This window comes from Aquarana catesbeiana, linkage group LG01, assembly GCF_042186555.1.
Source record: "Aquarana catesbeiana isolate 2022-GZ linkage group LG01, ASM4218655v1, whole genome shotgun sequence".
Lineage (NCBI taxonomy): Eukaryota > Metazoa > Chordata > Amphibia > Anura > Ranidae > Aquarana > Aquarana catesbeiana.
This window is the reverse complement of record NC_133324.1, coordinates 60,839,965-60,862,199: the sequence shown is the minus strand read 5'-3', so window position 1 is coordinate 60,862,199 and position 22,235 is coordinate 60,839,965. Positions and strand designations below refer to the sequence as shown.

Below are 22,235 nucleotides of genomic sequence, written 5' to 3'. Positions count from 1 at the left end.
CCCCTTTTACTTACCCAAACCCCATGGCGATCCAGCGCTGTGCATTAGAGCTGCGGCTCTCCAGGCTTTGTCCCTCCTCCCTGGGCAGATTGAGAGCAGCGGGAGCCATTGGCTCCAGCTCCTGTCAATCAACTCCACTGACGAGAGAACGGGGGTGGGGCCAAGTCCAGAGTCTGTGTCAATGGACGCAGCAGCGGGCCAAGTTGGGAGCAAGACCGCACAAGTGCCCCAATGGAAATCGTTTTTCTATTGAAGCGCCAGCAAGAGAGGAGGAGCCAAGAGCGCCGGTTGGGTATACGAGAAGAGGAGAATCTGGGAGCTCTATGCAATTCTATTGCACAGAGCAGGTAAGTATAGAAATGTTGTTTGTTATTAAAAATAAAATGCTTTTCCTTTACAACCACTTTAATTGTAAGTCACAGTTCTGGTCTGCATTATTTGGTTTTAATGGACCAGTAGTATTATGATAAGTCCACTTTAAATGGACAGATGAGGTCTTCTTTAGTGTAGAAAGCAGGTGTGTGTATCTGAAGTTCAATCACCTTGGCTCATCTCATCTAGTCTAGGCTACAGATCACAAGCTTACATTTTAGACTTCTGATAAGAGAAAATTGTCCTTACATTCAGAAACAATGGATGAAAGCCTTTGAATTCTATAGAGCAGACAGTGCTTGCAGAAAAAAGGAAAAAAACAGCATTGTGTAATGTTAAAAGCCATTCAGTGAATAGGAGAGAGCTTGGAGGACTGGTTAATGTGTGATGATTGCTAATAGGTCCCAGCTATTGCTGTTCACCACCTACACTACAAACACTGGTAAGTAATTCAATACGCTGATCATGAAAACTCCCAGTGTAGACAATGGCGCGATCATAGCCGCGTTGAGTGATGCGTCTCTGTAGAATATTGTATTGTCAGAGAGAGCCAACCATTCAGAATAATGTAACAATGGCTCTTCCTTGGGAATCAAACATAATGGAGCCCCTCCTTGCTTCCCCACAGCATAGAAAGACCAACAATCATATGAGATCTTTCTATAAACTCGGACAAGATCTTAAAGAGACCCTGTCATTAACCTTATGAACTACAGCAAGCTTTTAACTTCTTGAGGCCAATTGACAACACTCCCTTTGCTGCACTAAAATCCCGAGCAGTGTTGTCAGCCCTCCAAGAGCTCTCCCCAGCTCAACAACAAAACATAAGGCCCCATTCACACGTGCCAATGGGGCTGTTAGTGATTACATGCGGGACAACGAGCAAAGATTTCCAGCGATTAGCAGCAGGCCTATTGAATGCCATAGAAGGCTGACAGCTCCTGTAAGTTAACTGCAGTAACTCACATGTAATTGCTTACCTGCAAATGATCAAGCCTGAATGCAATTGCCCCTTGGGCGACTGTGATTAGCTGCGGGAACTGTCAGTCTCCCATTGCTTTCAAATGGGCTGCATTGCTGGAAACCTCTGCTGGGTCTCCTATATGTAATCAATAACAGCCCCAGTCTGCTGTACAGTAGAGGAGAACTCCTGCAGGGTGGACAACACCGCTCGGAATTTCAATGAAGCAGAAGCCGCACACCACATAAAGTTAGGTACTCGCTGGATTTCAGGTTTACAGGTATTTTTTTGTACTTTTATTGGTTTTAAGAGTTAAAACATGGGGAAATGTATGGCAGAGCTTTTTTATTTTATTTTGCCCAGACATACCTTTTAAGAAAAACTATTTTTATTACTTTTTCATTTCTTTTTTGAAGCTCATCTAACCCAAAAGGATGCCACTGTCTATGGCAGAAAGAACAAAGCAGTTATTTTGTGTCAGACTGACAGGGCAGCTTGGAAGCCTTTGATAATGGCCAGCGACGTTGATGAAGTAGAGCTAAGGAGTTTTGGTTACACAGTCCTAGTGATGTGGACACGGCCTCGGCCAAGTTTTAAGCTCACCTCATGCACGCTGTCAAACAGTAAAAGGTAATAGCGTTTGATCACAGGCAGATTGGAAGGAGCAGTCCTAGAATGAAAGGCTCTTTTAACCCAGTGCCAATCCACTAAGCCCAGGATCTGTAACCTGCAGCTATAAAACCTCACAAGTCCCGGCCAGCAGTTTGAAGTGGTTGTTGAGTGAAGGGCAGCAGTGTCCGTCTTGTGTGTGTAGTGAGACAAGAGAGGCGCGGGGTGCCCGACTTGAGGAACAGCATCAATATGGAGACACACAGGAGCTAACTCATTAACAAACTGACATTGAATGCTATCACAGGTGCATTTAAAGGGACATGATGGTGTATTAACAGTGAGTGCACATTTCCATTATTACTGTAAGATACCTGAATTACATTTATGAAAGGACCCCCGTTTTCTAAAAGATTACCATTTCATGAATGCAAAGATTTGAAGAAGCTCCCATTTATGGCCACCTCTGTGTCTACTGTCCAACACAAGATTATTCTGTAGGACAGTTGTAGAATAAATATGAAAAACTGCTTTTGTACAAGCTTGTATGTTTAGGCACTAAGCAGACATGGTGCCGGACCCATGTCAGGAATATTCTAGCCATAGTTGGGATTAACAGTTTTGGACAACCTTTTTTAACCCTTAGATTGGGCAGCCTAGGGGAGTCTGCAAAAAACGCACAGCACAAACGTTCCAAAAAGATTTGCCTCTCTTGTTGGCATTACACCTGCAGCTTTACCCTCATCACAGTCTAATGCCCTGTACACACGAGCGGAATGTCCGACAGAAAAAGTCAGACAGGAGCTTTCCATCGTATATTTCGATCGTGTGTATGCCTCATCGGACTTTTTACGTTGAAAATTATGACGGACCTAGAAAGAGAACACGTTCTAAATATTTCCGGGAAGACCGCTCGTCTGTATGCTGTTCCGACGTACCAAAAACGACGCATGCTCTGAACAAGTACGAGACGGAAGCTATTGGCTACTGGCTAATGAACTTCCTTTTTCTACGTGTTGTATGTCACCACGTTCAGCGGAATTCCGTCGGAAAAACTGTCAGAGTTTATTCCAACGGGAAAACCGGTCGTGTGTACAGGGCATTACCGAGCTCTGAATAATTTCTCCCACGCGTGCTCCTTCCCCTGACTTCTCCGTCAAGATCAATGGCACATCTATCAATCCGTCCCCACATGCCAGGGTGCTAGGGGTAACCTTAGACTCTGAACTGTCCTTTCAGGCCCACAACCAATCCCTGTCCAAATCATAACGCCTCAACCTCCGCAACATCTCTAGAATAAACCCCTTTTTAACTAAGGACACCACCAAGCTTCTAATTCACTCCCTGGTCATCTCTCACGTCGACCAGTGAAACTCCCCCCTCATTGGATTACCTTTACATGGACTCATCCACCTTACCAACCATTCAGTGTCCTCTCTGCCATTCCCTCCACTGGCTTCCACTCACCCAGCGAATAAAATTCAAATACTAACAATAATTTACAAAGCCATCCATAACTCTGCCCCCAGCTACATCACTAACCTGGTCTCAAAATACCAACCAAGCCGCTCTCTTCAGTCCTCCCAAGACCTCCTGCTCTCTAGCTCCCTTGTCACTTCCTCCCATGCTCACCTCCAGGATTTCTTCAGAGCTTCTCCCATCCTTTGGAACTCCCTACCCCAATCTGTCCGACTGTCCCCTAATCTATCCATCTTTAGACGATCCCTGAAAACCCTTCTCTTTAACCACCTCAATACAGGGCACTTTCACCCCCTTCCTGCTCAGGCCATTTTTCAGCTTTCAGCGCTGTTGCACTTTGAATGACAATTGCGCAGTCATGTTACACTGCACCCTAATGAAATTTTTATCATATATTGTATTTGATCACCTCTGCGGTTTTTATTTGTTGCGCTATAAACAAAAGAATTTTTGCTATAATAAATATCCAATTTTTTTTTTTTTTTTATTAAACAACTTTTTGCTCAATTTAGGCCGATATGTATTCTTCTACGTATTTTTAGTAAAAAAAAAAAAACGCAATAAGCGTATATTGATTGGTTTGCGCAAAAGTTATAGCGTCTCCAAATAGGGGATAGATTTATAGCATTTCTATTATTTTTTTTTTTTACTAGTAATAGCGGCGATCTGCGATTTTTATTGTGACTGCGATATTGCGGCGGACATTTTTGACACCCTTCACATTTATACAGCGATGGGGACAAGGTGCTTTGGTGTGGGGGGTTGGGCGCAGAGCCCCCCCTGCCCCAAAGCACCCACCCCCAGGGCATGTGGCCTGGTATGGTCCAGGAAGGGGGGGGGGGGTCTCACATGTCTCCTCCCTTTTCCTGACCTGCTGGGTCATGTGCTTAGATAAGGGTCTGGTATGGATCTTGACTGAAGGGTTTGGTATAATCTTAAAGGGGGAGCCTATGCAGTGTTTTTTTTTTTTTTTTTTAACTTAGGCGTGGAGTTTCCCCTAAAGATTCATACCAGATACACAGTGCCTTGCATTGTCGGGGTCAAAGTCGGATCCCCGTTCTTTGAAGTCAGACGGATGTCGGGCTTTAGGTCGCAGGGCAAAGTCAGATCCACAGTCGTACGACTGTCGTGCCATACATGTGTGAACCTGGCCTTATTGTCAAAGACTAATTGAATAAGCTGAGGTTAGAAGCGGATTGGTTTCTATACACAACTGCACCAGATTCTGAGTGCTCCAGTTTGAGTGAGTGCCTGTTCACACTATGTAGTGCGGGAACTGCATGAAAAATTTTTAACAGGAATCGCACCTCATTCCTGTTCAAATTACATGCGATTCTTCAGCAGTGCGCATTTAGGCATTATTCCGCATGGCTCATATCACACAAAATCCGCACCAAACTCATGCAGGACACTTTTTGGCAGCACCCGAAACGGATCCAATGGGTATGAACACCCATGCAATCTGATTCTGCAAATCACACTGCATTTTGCAAACTGATTTTGGGGTATTGTTAACTTGACATATACACCTGCAGCGATTTGCACGCGGTGAAGAATCCGCATAGAATTTGCAGCGCACTAGTGTAAACCAGGGCCTAAAACCCCCCTAGGGTTTCTGCAGGAAGAGAAGTCTTAGCCCTCCTGCAATCTTTCCAGTGTTTCATTAACTAAGATAAAATCTACCCACAACAGTGAGAGTCATAGCCAAAGCAGATGGGTAGCACTGCAAACTTAAGTGATGAAATCTCTCAGTGAAGTAGGTGCTTGATTCAGTAATTCCACCACTAGCCAAAACTATGATGTCAGCCCTTGGTCAACAGACCCTTTAAAGTGGAACCATTTCCTTTAAATTTGGCAAGGTTTAGAAGATCGGTCCCTATGGCTGTCTGTGTCCCCACTGGGGTAATCTTCCTTCATTTCATGTCCCAGTGGTATGGCAGGAAATGAGTGGAAATCCCACCTTTCATAAGTGTACCTGGAATAACAGTCGTCATAGGAAGACTCACCCCTTGCTGCAGTACCCCCCCCCCAATGGGAACACAGGGGTTCTAAACCTTCCCCGCTCCATTTAATTCTTTACTTTAAAGCCCAACTGAGCTAAATACATTCCTTGAATTCCTATAAAATTTGTACACTGTACCAGAGGCAAAACTTCCTCATTATAGAGAGTAGCGGAGGAAAACGAGACCACTTAAATCAGAGAGTGGTAAATTGCACATTTTCAAAGTTCTTCCAAAAATGTTCCTCTTTGCATTTGGCCTTTAAGTTTAAATTTGCTAAATACATTTCAGGTGCATTAAAAAAAAAATGGCGTCTTACACTTCGTTTTCTTTAGAAAGCAGCCACAGCCTGAGTAATAAAAAGCCTGTCCCTTGCCAGAAGCTGCACAGAAGGACCTTTGCTCTCTGTGTGAGAGCAGTAGGTCTCTGTGAAGAGGTCTGATATGCCCCTGCTGAGTCAGAGCCTTCCAATCAGCAGGGAGCATTAGCTTTGGCGATTGCAGAGCGATAGGTCTGACACAGCAGGGGGGGTGTTTTGGACCTCTGCAGAGACAGCACTGTTTGCACACAGAGAGCAAAGGTCCCTCTTTGCTGCATGCTGGCAGGGGACAGACTTTTCTACTCTTTAAGACTTTGCACACCTTTTGTTTTCGATGCACCTGGAATGCATTTTGCTAAAAAAAAAAAAAAAAAAAAAAGAAAAACGTGTAATTGGGCTTTAACACATGGAGAAGGGCTTTATCAGGAAAGAGCCCCTCTTGGTCAAATGTTCAGAGGAGCGTTTAGACCCCTTTCACACTAAAACAGCTCTAAAGTACCAGTCGTTTTTGCGGTGCTTTAGCTGCGCTTTACAGACCCGCCCCAAAGGTGCTGCTTGCAGGACTTTTTCTGACATCCCGCAAGCGCACCGCCTCAGCGTGAAAGCACTCATGCAAATAAATGGGAGGTAGTTTTCAGGCACTTTTCAGAGGCTATTTCTAGCGCTAAAACGCCCGATAACTGCCTCAGTGTGAAAGGGGTCTTTGAAAGAACATAGAAAATAGCTTTTACACAAAATGTACCACTCTCTGATTTAAGTGGTCTTGTTTTCCTCCGCTACTCCCTATAATGAGGAAGTTTTGCCTCTGGTAAGTGTAAAAACTTTATAGGAATCCAGCTTTGATGACTCCGCTCGCTTCTTCCAGTTGGATCTGTATTCTCTTTTGCAACCCAGAGACGATAAAATGAAAAACAACGCACCATCGACAGGCAGAGCAGAACATTGCGTGAGCTAAAAGCAGAAGGATAAGTCAGCGGTTTGGAAAGAGGTACAAAAAAAAAAAAAAAAAAACAAGAAAAAACCGAGACGCTCCAAATGCTTCTCAGACTGTCTGCAGTTCCAACCACGTGACTTTATCAAAAAGCCACAGGAAGTCCTTGGAACAGATGTAAGGCTAAAGCGGCGAGAACGAACCTACCGCAAGCAGAATAAGCGGGCTTAGTGCTAGCTTTGCTTTCACTGGGTTGCTATATCAGAAAAGCAGATGCAGACTTCAAGCTGCTTTCCAAGCTCCCGAGCCTGATCATCAATATGCTAATAACACAATTACTTTTTCCGGGCATTGTGGGGGGTCGTGGAAGCTGTGCCGAGGCTAGAGAACGGGGTACATCTGCACAGCGTTATACATAGCTCATCCTCTAATATAATAAAACCTGTTCAGTGCCAAAGGATTGCGCACACGAGCAGAAGAGTAGAGCTTGTGGAAGGCTCAGGAGGGGTTTAAATGAAACCTCAGATTACAAGAGTGCATATTTTCTCTATTACCTCTCTGCGTCTGGCTCCACGGCACCAACGCACCATGACTGTCCTCTCTTTCCGTTTCATTTCTCTTTCGGCTCTGCCTCATGCCTGAATCATGCTGAAAACAACAAGAGTCACAAGCCGTTCAAGGCACCGCCAAACCAACGGCTCCACTGGAAGGGACACAAATATGCCAAATAGGAAAAGTGGATTCTGGGTAAATGGCAGTGAAATAGAGACAATAGTCACAGTTGAAATAATTATGATTGCTCCCCCCCCCCCCCCAATCCTTAGGGAGCCACAGGGCCTTCCTGCCATCCAATACACACTACTGCAATTGCAGTCTTTTCCAGGCCTCACCATTACTTTACTGACACGGCTAACACAACATTGTTCTCATTTTTTAGTCTTGGTCAGCTAGAAAGCGGAGAGCCTCAACTGCCATGAACATAAAAAAAAATAAAAAAAATAAAAACCCCAAACAAATGATCGAGCTTCGAGGGTCGTAGCTCGGCGACCTGGGGTAGCCGAAGTCCTACCCCACCACTGGTCAAAATTTGGGGCTCCTGGGACCTATGGTTCCAGAGATACATGGCTTGGAACATTGGACCAATGGCAAAGCACTATTGGTCCAAGATTTAAAAGTCATAATTTTTTTGCTAGAAAATTACTCAGAACCCCCATACATTATATATATAGTTTTAGGAGACACCCTAGGGCAGTGATGGCGAACCTTGGCACCCCAGATGTTTTGGAACTACATTTCCCATGATGCTCCACTACACTGCAGAGTGCATGAGCATCATGGGAAATGTAGTTCCAAAACATCTGGGGTGCCAAGGTTCGCCATCACTGCCCTAGGGAATAAAATGGCGGTCGTTGCAACTTTTTATGTTACAAGGTATTTGCGCAGCAATTTTTCAAATGCGCATATTTTCGGAAAGAAACTGTTTCATGAATAAAAAATAAGCAAAAAACACTAAAGTTAACCCAATTTTTTGGGATACTATGAAAGATGTTACGCTGAGTAAATAGATACCCAACATGTCATGCTTTAAAATTGCGCGCACACTCGTCGAATGGCGACAAACTTCAATACTTAAAAATACCCATAGGCGACGCGTTAAAATTTTTTACAGGTTACATGTTTAGAGTTACAGAGGAGGTCTAGTGCTAGAATTACTGCTCTCGCTCTAACGTTCGCAGAGTATGTAACCTGTATGTATCTGGCTCTGATACTAGCCAGTGCCTTAACAGACACTGACCTCACCGCACGTCCCTGATACAGAGTTAGACACATTCATCTCCACAAGGATAGGATGAACCTCAGCTCTATGTAACCTTAAAGCCGGCCATAGACAGATTGAAGTTTGACTGTTTCAGCGGAAACTGGACGAATTTCGATCTATCTATGGCTAGGCTGGTTGTACTGAAGTCGATCTATCCATTGACTTCAGTACAACCAGTCTGTGGGGTTTTATTTTGTACGATCACTGCCACTGGCTATAGGCGACAGCAGTGATACCCCCCACTGTTAGCATACAATAGCGGCACGGAAGGGATTCCCCCCATCCACACTGACTGTGTTGATGGGAGAATCAAACGATTTTCACGGGTGAAGAAAAGAAAATTGCATAATGAATGGCCTGCCTAAGACAGGCTATCTAATTAACGTCATTTGGTTCTAATTACAATTTCATACATTTAGGCCCTGAAGAAGGGAGATGCTTTCCCCTAAAATGTGTTGGATATTCTTAATCAATAAACATTTTTATAGTAATCAATCTACATTTTTACTATGTGCTGCTAACCCCATATTCAAGAAAAAGTAAACATATAGTCCTTCATGAACTTGGCAAGTTTTGCAGCCCTGATATTCATTCCTTAGGGCAGCCTTTCTCAAACTTTTTACCCCAGGGGAACCCTCTGAAATAAATGTCAGGCCTCAGGGAACCTCTGGTAAAATGAATTAAAAGGGTGCCAGTTATATGAATGCTTCCTTCATTGGTGGTCAGTGGGAAAGATTTTCCCCTTACAGTGATGGTCAGAATGCCACCCCTACACACAGCTAGCTAAAAAATATCTGCCAAGTGGCATTGAATCTGAAGGTATACAGGCACCAATGGATTGCAGGTCAGCCAGTCACAGTTCAAGGAACCCCTAGCAACCTCTGGAGGAACCATGGTTGAGAAACACTGTCTCATGCCGCATACACACAAGCGGAATGTCCGACAGAAAAAGTCAGACGGATTTGTTTCATCGGATAATCCGCTGGTGTGTAGGCCTCTGAAAATTCTGGCAGACCTAAAAATAGAACATGTTCTAAATCTTTCCACAGGAACTCCGCCCGGAACCTATTCCTATTGGGAAAACCGCTCGTCTGTATCCATCTGTATGCTGTTCCGACGGACCTAAAACGACGCATGCTCTGAAGCAAGAGACGGAAGCTATTGGCTACTGGCTTTTGAACGTCCTTTTTCTAGTCTCGTTATACGTGCTGTACGTCACCGCGTTCTGGACGGTCGAACTTTGGTCAGACTTTTGTTTGACCGTGTGTAAGCAAGACCGCTTGAATGGAATTCCGTCGGCGTTCCATCGGAGAAATCTTCGGAGTTTAGTCCGACGGCAAAACCAGTCGTGTGTACATGGCATTAGCGTAATGCTGGCAGTCTGACATTAATATGGTGTTGTCAATCATGCTTGGGCTTTGTAACAACTAGGGGCTATATAAATTTACAGTTCTGAAATGTCACCCTATAGGTCTAGGAGGTACCATTAAATTCTCGTAAAAGGTCACTTTGTGTAGAGGACATCCCACTGCAACATATGATATGATAAAAGAGGAAACCTGTGACGACAGAGTTCAATATTTTGGCGCTAAAAATGCTTAAACAAATGCTTAAAAAATGGTATTGCATATAGTGACTAGGGTGTGCCCAAGCACACCCCCTGCACATGCCTATGAAAGTTTTATTGCATCCATCAGCAGAGCATACAATCTGAAGCGGAAAAGACCAATTCCAAAAATTAGGCAACTAAGCTTATCGTAAACGGTAGATAATGAACAGGAAAATCATGGGCAAACGATAAAGAGAAGTTACAAAAACAAACCCCGACTCGGATAAATCATCAAATCCCAAGGGGGCAGATGACTCAAGATCTAGGTATAAGCACCAAGTATACAAAAGCTGGGAGGACCATTTTCCAAAACAAAAGCATTAAAAGTGTGGAAACACAGAGAGGTCCTGTAAGGACAAGGTGGACTGCACACCAATAAGAGGAAAGAGTCAAGAAAAGGGGAGAGGAGAATGAGGTATAGAGGAGAAAAGAGGGGGGATGGCAAGGGAAAAGGGAGGGAGGTTGGGGTTTGCAGGTCTATTACGGATCTGAAAAAAGGGGAAGAATGAGCCAATCCTGACTCATTAAATGGGGGGGGGGGGGTCTCAGGGAACTGTATCTGCCAAGTATGCAGCGTAGTCACATGTGTAATGGAAGTCATGCCAATAAAACCATGTTTTGCAAAATTGCTCATCTTTGCGATTCAGAGCAGCCGTTAAGCGTTGCATATTATCAATTTCATTTACCACAGCTATTCACTGTCCAACCGTCGGCAGGCCTGCACTTCACTTTTGGGGAATGCACACTTTTGCAGCATTGAGAAGGCGGATCAAAAGGGATTTTGTTATATCTGCGCCTTGAAAGCGGGGTGATATGTAGCAAAAATACCTCCGGAGCAAATTCCAGTATAACGGCGGCCAATTTGTAGATCAAATTATTTACGGCTTCCCAAAATTCTCCTGATTAGGCACAAAAAATTAAAGAAAAAAAAAAAAAAGGCCCTCATTTCAAGTCACCTTCTAGATGACCCAGGGAATGTTGTCACCAAAGACATATCCTCATCAACTTCCCATCAGAACTCAGCCCTGTACGGAAAGGGGACCTGTCCTCAGACTGACCTCCGCATCTTCCAGTCTGTCTCCAAATAGCAGTTCCTTATTTCTGGTATCTGTTTCCATATGGAGGATTTCAACACGACTGACAAGAAAATGACACAATTTTGTTTGTCAAGCTTGAGTCATCTCAATAAACACCTAAAACATTGTAGATTTGAGCATCAACAAACCTATTTCAATTGATCTTATAAGGATGTGGCCATCTCATGTAAAGGTACCCCACAGTCATGAGATCGTAGTTATCTCATTTACCAGACTTTGGCCAGATTGGGTAACAAATGGGCTCTTGTCTCCCTTGTGCAGCTTTTCCCCTTCCCATTCTGTGCTATGCAGTACAGCTGACTGCAATAGACTTATATCAAGCCAAATTCAGGTACTTACATTGATTCCATTAAAAAATGGTGTAAAGTGGTTCTAAAGCCTTCAGGTTTTGACCTTAATGTATTCTTTGCATTAAAGCGGAGTTCCACCCTGAAGTGGAGCTTCCGCTCCTTTGTCTCCTCACCCCCTCCAGTGCCACAATTGCCACCTTTCGGGGGGGGTTATGGGACGGGACAGGTATCCTGTTCCCCCTTCCGGGAGTCTACGCCATGGCCCATGACGTCACTGCGGGGCTCCCTCCTCCTCCCACTGTCGCCGGGCCTGTAGGAGAGAGGAGTGGGGCCTCGCGCATGCGCAGTAGGGTTCCCGGCGTGAAGCCATAAGGCAATGGCAACGGCTGATGGAAACATCAGCTGCGGTGCCGACATTGTTGGACTCCAGGACAGGCAAGTGTCCTGTTATTAAAAGCCAGCAGCTGCAGTATGTGTAGCTGCTGACTTTTAATTTTTTTTTTTTTGGGCGGACCTTCTCTTTAAGGTGAAAAAAACAAAACAAAAAAAACCTTCTGTTGGAGAAGATCCCCTCAGCTCCCCCTTCTGCTTACCCAAGTTGGATCTCGATCTGTCGATGTGCACAAGAGCAGCGGCTCTCCTGACTCTGTACCTCTTCACTGGGTGGACTAATCAGCAGGAGCCATTGGGTTCCGCTCCTATCAATCCAATCCTATGATGATGGAGCGTGGGCTTGGAAGCTAGTCCGTATGAGTGCCCCCACAGAAATTGGCTTTCTATGGTGGCACCCGGCGGGGGTTGGAGCCAGGGGAACCGATTAAAGGAGGATTGGGGCCGCCCTGTGCAAAACCATTGCACAGAGCAGGAAAATATAAATATGACATTTATTATTTTAATTTAAAAAAAGGAACCTTTACAATCACTAACAATTACAGATCTGCATTCATTTCTATCTTTTATATCTGCCTAGTGTTCAGCTTTAAGATGAAACATTATATCATACAAAAAAGAGCATCACAACAAAAGACACAATACAAACAGCATCATTTCTATTGATTGAAGCCACATAAAGCTTTTTCCACTGTGGATGAACAAGGTCTTATGTTTGTCTAATAAGGGCATTGGAACAAATGGTAAAAGTAGACCATCCTACATTCATATTACTCTAACAATGCTTTGAATCCGCTCCCAGCTGGGGGACAGGTTGGGAAAAGCATTACAAAATGATTGCAAGGATGACCTAAATGCAATATAGAACATGAAATAAAACCTGAGGAACACAAGTATGTGCAGAGCCATTGGGTTGTGTACTCTTTTTTGGACCTGGCGTTCGGGGGTGGGGGGGCTTAGCAGAAGTCACCTTGGGGTAGAACAAGATCAATTGCAACACGTTTTCAAGCCTGCATGATTAATGTTCCCCCCAAAAGCTGTCCACTAGAACAGCGGTTGTCAACCAGTGGTCCATGAAAAATTTTGGTGGTCCCCAGGGGTTCTGCCGCAAAATCAGCATTGTGGCAGATGTATACTGCCCAATGTTGTTTCCAGTGTTCTTCTCAATGCACGCCGACAGTGAATACAGATTGATATCCAATGCCTCCTCTGTAGTTCTGGCTCCTGTGAACTCAGAGGGTGGCACCGGGAGTAGTGCAGAGAGTTGGGAGATGAGAAAGGAGGGATTTCTAATGGCAGCACTGATCACAGACTGTGGAAGGGAGCACGGATCTTGAGCACATGGCTGGACAAGAAGGTGAGATCCAATGAGGAGTCTGTGTAAGGCAGCAGTGTGATGCAGAGTGGGGGGGGAAGAGAGCCAGAGCATTATGTGTATAAGGCATGTAAAATTCATGTTAGTGGTCTGCGGGATTCAAAATTGTGAGTTTAGTGGTCCGTGAGGCCCGAAAGCTTGGCGACCACTGCACTAGTAGGGTGTCCGCCAGCTACCAAATATGTGAGATCATCACCTGCTCCTGCCAAAGTTGCCAGATAGGCAACCACTTTCAATGAATAGGAATTAAAGATCATTTTTTATCCATCTTTGCTATGTAAAACTTATTTCCTTTGATTTACGTGACAAAAGTGTGTTCCTGCTATAGACCGCTTTACCTCAAGGTCACCTATCAAGTAAGAATGCAATACCGGAGACCCAAGGCGCTTTACTTATCAGAATTCCCAAGCAATGACCAAGATATCAAAATAGTTTACAGGCGGATATGACAGGTCAGACGGGATGGGGGGGGGGATTGAACGGAACCAATTTTGTCAACTTAAAAGTACAAGGGATTGTTCTGTACTGGTTTGTTGATAAATGCATCCTATAAAAAGCTACTTGGGGGCGCCTGATGGTCTTGCGGTAGTTAAAATTCCATTTACCGGGGCAAATATACAAATATAACAAAACATGCGGAAAAAAAAAAAATATATATATATATCTATGGGAACCCAATCCTCCAGACAAAGAGGCCTTAAATGTTGTTTCTTGGCTTTATTTGTGCATTTAAAACCTCTGCCAGACTTGTAAATAATAAAAAAGAAAAAGCAAAAGATAACAATTGCTTAAAAAACAGGGACAGACTTTCTGTCACCAAGCATTAACTGTGTGATCAGAGCAGGCTAGGAAGTGGACCCTTATCTGTCTGAGTTCAGGACATGCTGACTAATACCCCCCATTCAGGCTGCAGACCTCTGGCTCCACAAGCTGTATGCCCTGGAAAGACAGCGTGATAACTCACAAGCTCCCATTCAGTTTCGCTGCAAGGCCAGGACACACATCACTTTTGCTTGTTGTGAGCAGATATGAATGATAAGTGGCAGAGCTAGGGGTAACGTCAGCTTGCTGATCTGACAAGTGCTCATGAATCCTCTTATTCACGACGCAAGTCACACAGACATTCGGCTTCTGTTTTCTCCCCCTCGAGCCTGAATGGTGAATGGTGAATGGCAAGTAATTGCCTCTAAAAATGTAAAATCTCTGCTGGGTGCAGCTCCTGGAAACAGAACTTGTTCAAGGCTGGAAAATACTAAATATAATGTATTTCTCCATTATGACAAGCCAAAAGCTTATTTTTTTAGTTTTAGTTCGATTAGGCGCAGGGGTAGGCAACCTGGGGCCCTCCAGCTGTTGCAGAATTACAAGTCCCATCATGCCTCTGGGAGTAACTAACTGCCAGCCTTGTAATGTCTCATGGGACATGTAGTTCCACAACAGCTGGAGGGACCCAGGTTGCCTACCCCTGGATTAGGGAATGGATAAGCTCCCTGCCAGAGATTTCCCATCAATTCCTGCCCCAGAGACACAGCAGGAAGTAAGCTTACCAAAAGCAGGGAGATATCGCCTCTAAAGCTTCGTACACATGATCGGATTTTCCGCAGACTTTTGTCCGAAGGGCGTTGGCCCCAAACTTGTCTTGCACACAAACGGCACACAATTGTCGGCCAACAAACATGAACGTAGGAAGGTACTATGTGTTTTTTCAGCTCTTTAGCACCATCCTTTGGGCTCCTCCTGCTAATTTCATGTTAGTAGAAGTTTGGTGAGTGTTGATTCACGCTTTTTATTTTGCACTTTTGAGTTTGTTTCTGAACGTCCGTTTGTCAACCAGCCATGTTGTGGAATCGGAGGAGATAACGTTTTATTTATTATTGGCCTTGGAGTTATTGCTTTGACCCAAGTCCAGTCCAGGAACAGGAGGATTTCTTGGACCAAAAATTGGTTGCTTTATTAATCGTGACCAATTATGTCATATGCCTTTGCTGCGGGAGCTCCAGGAGAATAATCCAGATGTTTTTCAGAATTATCTCCGGATGACGGACCCCTGCTTTCACCAGCTCTTGGCATTGTTGACCCCCTATATTAAGAAGCAGGACACATGTATGAGGCTTTTATTTTATTTTTTGGTTGAATAATAAAGATTTGGTTTGTATATTTTCTATATTTTTGGATGCATAGAATGCACTTTTTGGTTAAGTTCTATTGGCAGATAACATGTCTAATTTTATTTGTTTTCTTTTTTTTAATGCATATTAAAAAAAATTGTGTAAGATAATACTTGGCTATGTGTTTTACTTCAAATGACAGTTTGGGAGTAGGCAGTTACATTTTAAAAAAATACAATGTAAAATTGACAAGGGACACCAACATAGTTGTATCTTTGATCTTAAAAACTACGGGATAATGGTGTTGTGGTAACTTGCACCAAAGAAAAAAAAATAACAAGCATAATAATATTTTTCTTGATATCACTAGAAGAAAAAAGCCTTTGAAAATTTGTTTGCAATAACTCCATCAGTATCACCAGCAAAGCAGCTTCATTATTATCCCATTAAAGTAGAAGAGAATTGTGCGCTGCATTTCGAGATTTAATAATTTGCCGCCTCACGAATGGTAATTCTCCATTAGGAACGCTAGTTTACAAGACCGACCGCTTCCGGCTCGTCCTTGCTTCCGAGCATGCGTGTTTGTACTTTGGACTTTTGTCCGACGGACTTGTGTACACACGCTCGGAAAATCCGACAACAGACATCTGTTCGTGGGAAAATTTTAAAGCCTGCCATCCAACATTTGTCCGCGGAAAATCCGACAAAAATTGTCCGATGGAGCGTACAAACGGTCAGATTTTACACCAACAGCCTGTCATCACACAATTCCCATCTGAAAATTTGATTGGGTGTACGAGGCTTTAGGCAGCAGTTACCAAAGCAGGTTTAGGTAGGCCATAGACGGTGCACAGGTTTCAGGAAATTAATTTGCACAATTCCTCCATCAACACAGACAGTGCTGACAGGGGAATCCCTCCTGCTGAGCAATTGTCTGCTCCCGGCGGGTCAATCTCCATAAACAGACACATAGGGCAATGAAAAACCTGACAGTGGTTCTAATCCTTCCACATTCTATCAAAATGTTGTGGCTTCACATGCACTTTAAAGTGATTGTAAACCTCAGACATGAAATATAGACAAAGCATATCCCTCTACAGTGTGTACTTGTCTCAACCCAGAGCACTAAGTATCATTTCTGTCTGCTGATTCATTCCTCCACTATAAGCATGAATCAATTCTGACATGTTTTCCTGACACCATGAGGTGTGTGATGTGTGGAGGGGGATGTGTCTCTTCCCTCCAATCAGCTCTCAGAACTCTCCTCACTGAACTCTGCAGAGTGTAACCTTAAATCTCCGGCCACTTTTTTCTGAACTCTCAGACAAGCTGTAAATTCTGCACTTTGAATAGATGAAGAGAAGACTGTAGATAGATGGGTACAACCCATGTAGGAGGATTTGTTTCATCTTTGTGTATTACCTGAGGTCAGTCACTTCACTGGGTATACGTAAGGGTTTGCCACCACTTTAATTTTTTTTGCAGTGTAAATCAGCAAAATTAAACAAAGGGAAGCTATTATACAATTAAAACCACTTGCAGACCGGCTCCTGTACATATACGTTGGCAGTTTAAAGATGGATATCTCAGTAATGGCAGCAGCTGCTGCCACAATCAAGGTATCCATCTTTTAAGCCGGCTTTCCTGTCTACGATAATGGTGGTCTCTGCGGCGGATTCGCCGCAAGATCACCGTTATTGGCGACGGGAGAGGGGCCACCCCCCTCCCGCCGCTCTCCCGTGCCCTCCGCCGTTTACCGGAGCCGTCGGCAGCGGTGGAGGTGTTCGGGACCTCTTTGTGGCTAGGTATGGAGACGAGTGAAGGGAAGATGGCCCCCACCCGTTTTCATATTATAGCAGGGCGGAAGCGACGTCAAAACGTCACTTCTGCCCATACGTCTAAAAGGGCCATTTTTCTGTTGTCATTTTTTTCAAATGACAATTTTTTTTTTTTATTGCATTTAAGTCCAAACATGAGATCTGAGGTCTTTTTGACCCCAGATCTCATATTTAAGAGGACCTGTCATGCTTTTTTTTCTATTACAAGGGATGTTTACATTCCTTGTAGTAGGAATAAAAGTGACCATTTTTTTTTTAAACAATGGAAAAAATAAAAAAAACAAGTTAAAATAAATAAGAAAAAAAAAGTAAATTTTTTTTAAAGCGCCCTGTCCCGACGAGCTCTCGCGCAGAAGTGAGTACTGCCCACATATGCCACACATGTGAGGTATTGCCGCAATCGTTAGAGCGAGAGCAATAATTCTAGCCCTAGACCTCCTCTGTAATTCAAAACATGCAACCTGTAGAATTTTTTAAATGTCGCCTATGGAGATTTTTAAGGGTAAAAGTTTGACGCCATTCCATGACAATTTTGAAGCGTGACATGTTGGGTATCAATTTACTCGGCGTAACATTATCTTTCACAATATAAAAAAAAAAATTGGGCTAACTTTACCATTGTCTTATTTCTTTTATTCAAAAAAGTGAATTTTTTTCAAAAAAAAGTGTGCTTGTAAGATCGCTGTGCAAATACGGTGTGACAAAAAGTATTGCAATGATCGCCATTTTATTCTCTAGGGTGTTAGAAAAGAAAATGTATAATGATTGGGGTTTCTAAGTAATTTTATAGCAAAAAAATTTGTTTTTAACGTGTAAACACTGAGTCTGAAAAAGAGGCCTGGTCTTTAAGTGGTTAAAGAAGTGCCTCTATGCTGCTGCTGATTGGCAGGAGTGGTGCACACTGATTCTTTGCTGATTAGTTGTTTTACTAGTTTTGTCTCGGAACCCCATGACTCTCTGGAGCTTCCATATTATTTTTCAGCTGTTTTTAGATATCTATTGGGTTTCAAGGGTGTTTCCAAAGTTGTGCAACAAGCATGAACATCCACAAGGTAGGGGTGAGGAGATGCCTTCATTTAACGAAGACTGTAATCTGATTAGGGTCCGTCATGCATGTCTTAGACCCCCTGTGACCCTCCATGTTACCCTACATATGATAAGCACTCAGAGCTACGGTTGTAAGCTTCTTTGTGATAAGGTCAGGGATTTAATTTAGAGTTCTCACTTAATATGATGCCTACATGTAAATCTGTTTTTAACTTTTTGGCTGTTGAACCCAATTGAAGCTGCTTTTGTTGTCTTGTAACTATATTGCCATGGTGTTGAAGCTTGTGTTCGTAACCCAGGTGACTCCTGTTGTTGTTTACCCTTGCCCTGTGTGGGGGGGGTTGTGCTAATGCTATTGTTTGTATAAAAGGCCTTGGAAAGATTAAAGAGCAGCAGTCCATTATGCTCAAGAACTGATACACGGATTTCTGACTCTGTGTCTTAATTCCTATATGAAGCAATAATTTGGCAAAGCAATATAAACTATAAGCAACTTATTTAACAGTTGCATTTAACATTTTGGCGCCCGAAGAACAGGGACTCACCGATGATACTACAAGAGGTGGATGAGCTACGCTGACGGAACCAAAAGACAGGCACTCCGGGAATCACAGATCAAAAAAAAACCTGCGCAGGTAAGAAAAAGCTTTATTTTTCTTATATTCTGTGCTCCCCTGATTTGTGCCTATCCGTTCTGTCAGTTACGGTTCTCCTGGTTTTAAAACACCAGCCTCTGTAGTGGTGAGTCTAGAATTACTGCATATTTTCGTTTATATTGCTGGAATTATTTGTTTGTTTTTGTTATCTGTGTTTGTCTTGTCTGTCTTGTTGAGAAAGTGAATGAGCCTTGTCAAGGATGGTATGAGTTAGAAGGGGATTGTCGAACTAAGCAACGGAATGCGCCTTACCTCACACGATTGGGAACCTGAGGGCTTGTGAGCTTGGGGGTCTGACGCTTATGCTTAACCTCACATCTAACTCATAAACCATAGACGGGTTGAGAGTATAAGCCCTGTCTGCTCCATAAAGCAGGGATAAGAGTGCATGAGAGGGATTCCCAGATACGAGGGGGGAATAAGGTCTCAACAAAGTCCCGAGATCTAGTCGGATACCTGGCCACTTAAAGGAATGCTTGTATATGTTGTAGCCGCATTTTTGTATATGTTGTAGCCGCATTCTGGTTTGTTATTGGGCTAGCATATAAAGTAATTATTTATTTTTGGGCTAGCATATAAAGTAATTTGGTTTCAGAAATCTCATTCCGGAGAGGTTTCTAGAATTCTAGCACCCTAGGAGGAAGGCAACGAGGAACTAGTGTAACTTAGCTGGTTTGCTATAGGGCTAGCATATAAAGTAATTATTCATTCTTGTATATGTTGTAGCCGCATTATATTGTACACTAAGTGTCCCACACGCTACCTAGGCAGGACTGTTAGAATGGGCCAGAGGAACACAAAACCCCGTCAGGGAATTGTGGCGCACTATACGGTGCCACAGATAATTAAGAACATTTATGGGAAAACCGAAGCACAGGACTTAAAGGATGTCCTTCGTAAATTTAAGGTGAAAGGAGCAGCGGGCTTAGACCCGGATGTATGGAGTGAAATAAAAAGGGACAGACAAGGAGAGGTGTTAGAGAAGCAATGGATGCGTCAGGTTCAATGCTTAATTAAGGTCTCAAATAGAGCGAAAGAAGAGGGGTGGAAGTATAATCCAGATTGTGATGGTTGGGATATGAAAGATAGAAGAACAAAAAATGTCGAGGCTCCCAGCTCAGCCATCCCACCCCCATACACTGACGTAGAACGCAAACCACACAAGATATATCCGGTACTTGAGCGGAGAGGATGGGTTTGTCAGGATTGTGGAGCACAAAACCCAGAATGGGCAGTAGAATGTGTGCATTGTGGGGCACAAAAACCTCATCCAGAAACTGTAGCTCCCGTACGCACTGATACACGCATTGTTCAGGTAAACAATCCAGAATTTGGACAAGCAGCCCATCCAAATGCCCCACCTACTGTCACTCGTAGAATGCAAATAAGGACTTGGGCACCATGGTCGGCAGACACCCTTATGGCATTAATACAGAGCGCCCCAGACCCGGTAGCAAAGCCAGCTGCTTTTTGTAGATTTGTGACACAGTTAATGAATACACATGAAGCGACCTGGCAGGATGGGGAGGATCTATGCAGACACAAAATGACTCTGACCCTGTTTAACCAGTTTATGACAGAAACAGGTCCACACAGACCTGCAGGACAAGTTGATGGGGATGGCAACCTGGAGGCAGGACATGTCAGACACATAGACTCAAGGGCTCCTTTTATTGCTAGATTAGAAGCTTTTTGTCAGGCAAAACAACAGGAGGGGGGGTCAATATCACCCATGAAACAAATGCCAGGACAGACTGTATCAGAATTTTACTTGTCTATGGAAAGTATGATGGCAGATGAGAGAATGGATTTAGAGCTGCCAGTCACGATCCGAGCCTTCAATAGACAGTTTATGGAAGGATTAATTCCACAGATAAGTGAAAGACTGAAAGCTTGCACACCACCCTTAATTTGTTGCGATTTTTGGCAGAAAAAGGTTGCAAAGGTTAATAAGAAAAAGTTGCAAGTGTGTCAGGAAAAGGTTATCTTTTTGGGACATTGTATATCACAAGGTACAAGACATCTCACTGAGGAGAGGGTTCAAGTGATAAAGGGAATGTTACCCCCACGGAATTTCAAACAATTGCGTATGTTTTTAGGTATCGTGTCATATTGTAGACAGTGGATACCACATGCTAGCGCTTTGATGCAGCCATTATACGATTGTTTGAAAATTGTACCGTATATGCTTACAGAAATAGCTTATGAGTCGTTTATCACTTTGAAAAAGTTGTTGATTTCTGCCCCGACTATTGGTATACCAGATTACACCAAGATATTTAATCTGTACATTGCTGAGATCACTGGACACGCCACAGGTGTTCTGACACAGGCACATGTAAAACAAAGACCAGTCGCTTACTTTTCAGCAGCAATAGATCCAGTATCTAGAGGTTCACCGTCTTGTGTACGGGCGGTAGCTGCAGTGTCAATTATCATAGATAAGTCATCAGAGATTGTTCTAGACAATCCAGTCGTAGTGCATACCACACATGACATACATGCAATCTTGTCTCAGGTACAGTACAAACACATTTCAATGGCTAGGCAATTAAGATTACAGTGTACTTTACTCTTACCTCCAAATGTTACTTTTCAGCGCTGTACAACCTTAAATTTGGCCACCTTTTTGCCTCTTCAGTCACCAGATTTGGCAAGGGGGAATGATAGTACTAATAGTACTAGTGAGAAAAGAAATGAGGACACTGACACTCTTTTGTTTAAAGAAGTAGATCAGCACGATTGTTTTCAGCTCATGGAACAGGAGACAATGGGATTTCCACATGTTACAGATACACCAATTTTAAATGCTGAGCACACCTTGTATATAGATGGTAGTAGGTTTGCTGATGACAAGGGTAAATATCACACAGGGTATGCTGTAGTGACTGATACGCAGGTAATTGAAGCACAGGCCTTACCAGCCCACATGTCAGCACAGGAAGCAGAATTAAAAGCTTTAGAACAAGCCCTAGAATACTTAAAAGAACGAGAAGGGAATATTTACACTGACTCTGCCTACGCTTATGGCGTAGCGCATGATTATGGCCACATATGGAGGGCTAGAGGTTATCTGACAGCAGCAGGTACACCTGTAAAACATGGAGAAGGGATTAAGAGAGTCCTGAACAATCTTCAAAAGGTTAAACGAGTAGCCATTATGAAGATAGCGGCACACACGAGCGCAAAAACAATTGAGGCAAAAGGAAATGCATTTGCAGATTTGACTGCAAAACAGGCAGCTCTAGGGGAAGGAAGCCCTGAGACCTTAGCAGCGGTAGAGGTGAGTATCCCAGAACCAACATGGCAGCAGCTGAGTAAATTACAGGAGCAAG

The 22,235-nt window shown here is 43.5% G+C and overlaps 1 protein-coding gene across 3 annotated transcripts in view; it reads right to left on the bottom strand.

The window, feature by feature from the left end:
- DYM (dymeclin) overlaps nt 1-22,235 on the bottom strand; it is a 566,463-nt gene that overhangs the window by 9,360 nt on the left and 534,868 nt on the right. Inside the window, exon 17 of one of the 3 annotated variants that reach the window (XM_073619231.1) lies at nt 7,226-7,319. The exons of the other annotated variants lie outside the window; for them this stretch is intronic. Within the exon in view, the coding sequence (XP_073475332.1) occupies nt 7,226-7,319 (94 nt within the window). The remainder of the gene's footprint in view (nt 1-7,225; nt 7,320-22,235) is intronic. 3 annotated transcript variants of the gene reach the window in all.